General features: G+C 68.6%; 1 protein-coding gene across 1 annotated transcript; it reads left to right on the forward strand.

Moving 5' to 3' along the window:
• Positions 1-1,586: 1,586 nt before the first annotated feature.
• On the forward strand, positions 1,587-1,988 carry SYCN (syncollin). Its single transcript, XM_059833191.1, has one exon. It carries the CDS (start codon positions 1,587-1,589, stop codon positions 1,986-1,988), a length of 402 nt encoding a protein of 133 aa, XP_059689174.1.
• The last annotated feature ends 1,297 nt before the right edge of the window (positions 1,989-3,285 follow it).

Below are 3,285 nucleotides of genomic sequence, written 5' to 3' on the forward strand. Positions count from 1 at the left end.
AGGTCCCCGCGTGCATCCGCGCGCCTCCCCGGGCACCCGTGTGCTCCCCCCATCGGTATCCATGTGCCCCCCCCGGGGGGGCACCCGTATGCAACCCGGTACCTACCTGCCCCCCGTGACACCCACGTGGGCACCCCGACACGCGTGGGCACCCCGATGGGGGACGCGCACCCTGGGACTTGTGCGCGCCCCGACACGCGTGTGCGCCCCCGGCCTGCCCCCCCCGCCGCGGTGCCTTCGGCCGGGCCGGCGGCGGGGGGGCCCCGCACACGCCACTGACATGTCTGCACAGATGACACGAGAACCGCAGCCCCCCCCGACCCTCCCGGGGGGCCCCCGACGCCTGGGTCCCCCCCGTGTCCCCCCCCCCCCTCCCCGGTGTCCCCTGTCCCCCCCCCGCCTCGGCCCGGGGCCTCCTATCTGGCTGGTCTGGATAACCCGCGGGGGTCGGCCCCCCCGGCCCCCCCATTTGCCCCTTGCCCCCCATCACCCCCCAGTCCCATTTGCCCCTTCAGCCCCCCCCCCCCCCGCTGCCCCCCCACCCCCCATTTGCCCCTTAACCCCCCAATCTCCCCCCCAGCCCTACTTGCCCCCCCGTTGCCCCCCACCAGCCGCCCCCCCGGGCCCCCCCCGGCCCGCTGCAGTGTTTAACACAAGTTTTTACATTAAAAACCTGTGCCCCCCCCGCCCGGGGCGATTAAACCTTTTGTGTGTGAAGAGGAGGGGGAGCCGCTCTGTCTTTGGGGGGGGCCCCGGGGGGGTCCCCTCTGCCTGACGGGGGTACCCGCTCAGTCTGGGGTGGGCGTGTCCAGGGAGCCCCAGCCTCATACGAGACCCTCGAGAATCCCCCGTCCGTCCCCCATAAGAGGCAGCTCCCCGCATGCAAATGAGCTCTTTAATATGCTAATGAGCGGGCTAACGAGGTGGGCGCCGTGGCCATTGGCTGGGGCGGGGCTATGCTAATGAGGGACGGGGTAATTAACCCCATGCGGTTGCCGGGAGACCGCCGCCCCCCCCGCAGAGCCACGGCGAGGGCGTGGCCTTGGGCTTATTAATATGCAAACGGGGGGCGGAGCTTGCACCCCCCATCTCTGCCCCCCCCCCCCGCCATCACCCCCGGGCCCCTGCTCACTACCCCCTACGGCTAATTACCCTCCCTCATTTGCATATAGGACACCTGGGCCCCTGCCTGGCCTTGCCCCCCCCTTCGTGCCTCAGTTTCCCCAAGGCCATGGCCGAGGCTGGGGGGGGAGGACACCTGGGTCCCTTCCCGGGGGGGGTGGAGGTCCCGGCCACCTGCGTCCCCTCCCAGGGGGGTGGGGGGTGGAGATCCCGGGGTGGGGGGGGGGGCGAGGACACCTGGGTCCCTTCCCAGGGGGGTGGGTGGGGCTGGAGATGGCAGAGGGGGGGTCGGGACACCTGGGTCTCCTCCCAGGGGTGGGGGTCCCAGGTCCAGACACCTGGGTGCTTTCCCGGGGGGGGGCTGCAGGCCTTGGGGGGGCGGACACCTGGGTTCCCCCCCGCCCCGCCCCGTCCTTGGGCCCCGGTATATCTGGGCGAGGCCGGGGGCAGGGGGGCGGTGGGCGATGGCGGCGCTGGTGCTGGCGGTGCTGGTGGCGGCGGCGGTGCTGGCGGGGGCCGAGGCGCAGTGCCCGTCGCCCTCCGACCTGCGGAAGGCCAACGGCACCCGCATCTGCGCCCAGCTCTACACCGATGACAGCCCCTACTACGACCAGTGCTGCGGGGGGGAGGCGCTGGTGGTGGACCCCGGCTCCGACGTGCCCTACATGCCCCGCGGCTGGGCCGCCCGCATCTCCTCCTTGGTGGTTGGCACCCGCTGCGAGCTGACCGTCTGGTCTCGGGCCGGCAAGAAGGGGAAGAGCCGGCGTTTCGGGGCCGGCGCGGAGCCGCGGTTGAAGGAGGTGCGGCGGGGGCTCTTTGGCAACTGGGACAACGCCATCAGGGGCTACTACTGCAAGTGCAACTGAGGCGCGGGGGCGGCGCGGGTCAACACCGGTCAACGTGAGTCAGCGCAAGCCAATGCAAGTCAACACGGGCCAAGACAAGCCAACGTGGGCCAACGCAAGTCAACGTGAGTCAACACGAGTCAACGTGGTGCAACGCAAGTTAAAGTCAGCCAAGACAAGGCAACGTGGGCCAACGCGGGCCAAGACAAGGCAACGTGGGCCAACGCGGGCCAAGACAAGCCAACGTGGGCCAACGCGGGCCAAGACAAGCCAACGTGGGCCAACGCGGGCCAAGACAAGGCAACGTGGGCCAACGCGGGCCAAGACAAGGCAACGTGGGCCAACGCGGGCCAAGACAAGGCAACGTGGGCCAACGCGGGCCAAGACAAGGCAACGTGAGTCCACGTGTGGGCTGACAGGTGTTGACGTGGCAGTGCCACCCCCCTCTGCCCCCAAATAAAGCCTGGGGGCCGCATCAACTCCTGCCTAGCGGGTGCTTTACTGGGGGGGAAGTGGGGTGGGGTGGCAGGCAGTGGCCCCCCCGGGCAGCTTTGGGCAGGGAAAGGGGGGTCCCCATGACCATCACCCCGTGACCCCCCTCCTCCTCCAAGCAGGGACCCGGGGGGGGGGGGGGTTCCACACGCTCAGCCCCTGCACACGCATCACACATGTATGTGGGCACGTGCACACACACGTGTGACCCTACATGCATGCACGGCAGCCCCCCCCCCCAAGAAACGACATGGGACACAGCTGTCTCCAAAAGGACACGTGTAATCTCCGGGGGTCCCCCGTTCCGGCCCCGGGGCCCCCCCATACCACGGCGTTACAAAACGACAATATTATAAATAGCTTTGTTAAAAAACAAAACGGAAGGAGAAAAAAAAAAAAACACAACCCAAAAGACCAAAAATGTGTTTGGAAGGGTGGGGGGCGGTGAGGACCCCGAATCAGTAGTGTGGCCGCGGGGCCGTAGTGTTGGGGACACGTCCCCCCCCCCAGCGGAGATGCAGGCGGTGGCCCAACCCTGGGGCCAGACTGGATAAAAAAAGGAGATTTAAAAGAAAAAGAAAGGGGGGAGATGCCCCAAACGGCTCCCCAGGGTGGGGGCGACACCGGGTCCGGGGTGGGATAAGCCCCCAGCCCCAGATCTTTGCTGGGAAGCAGGGGGGGACACACCAGGACGGTGTCACCGTGTGGCCTCGGCGTCGTCCCTGCGTGGAGCATCGGTGAAGTCGTTAAAACCGAGCCGTCCCCCCTCCCCGGCCGCTCTCCGGCTCAGTAGTAGGGTGCGTGGGGGGTCCGTGCCCCCCGCCAG

This window comes from Gavia stellata, chromosome 41 (assembly GCF_030936135.1).
Source record: "Gavia stellata isolate bGavSte3 chromosome 41, bGavSte3.hap2, whole genome shotgun sequence".
NCBI lineage: Eukaryota > Metazoa > Chordata > Aves > Gaviiformes > Gaviidae > Gavia > Gavia stellata.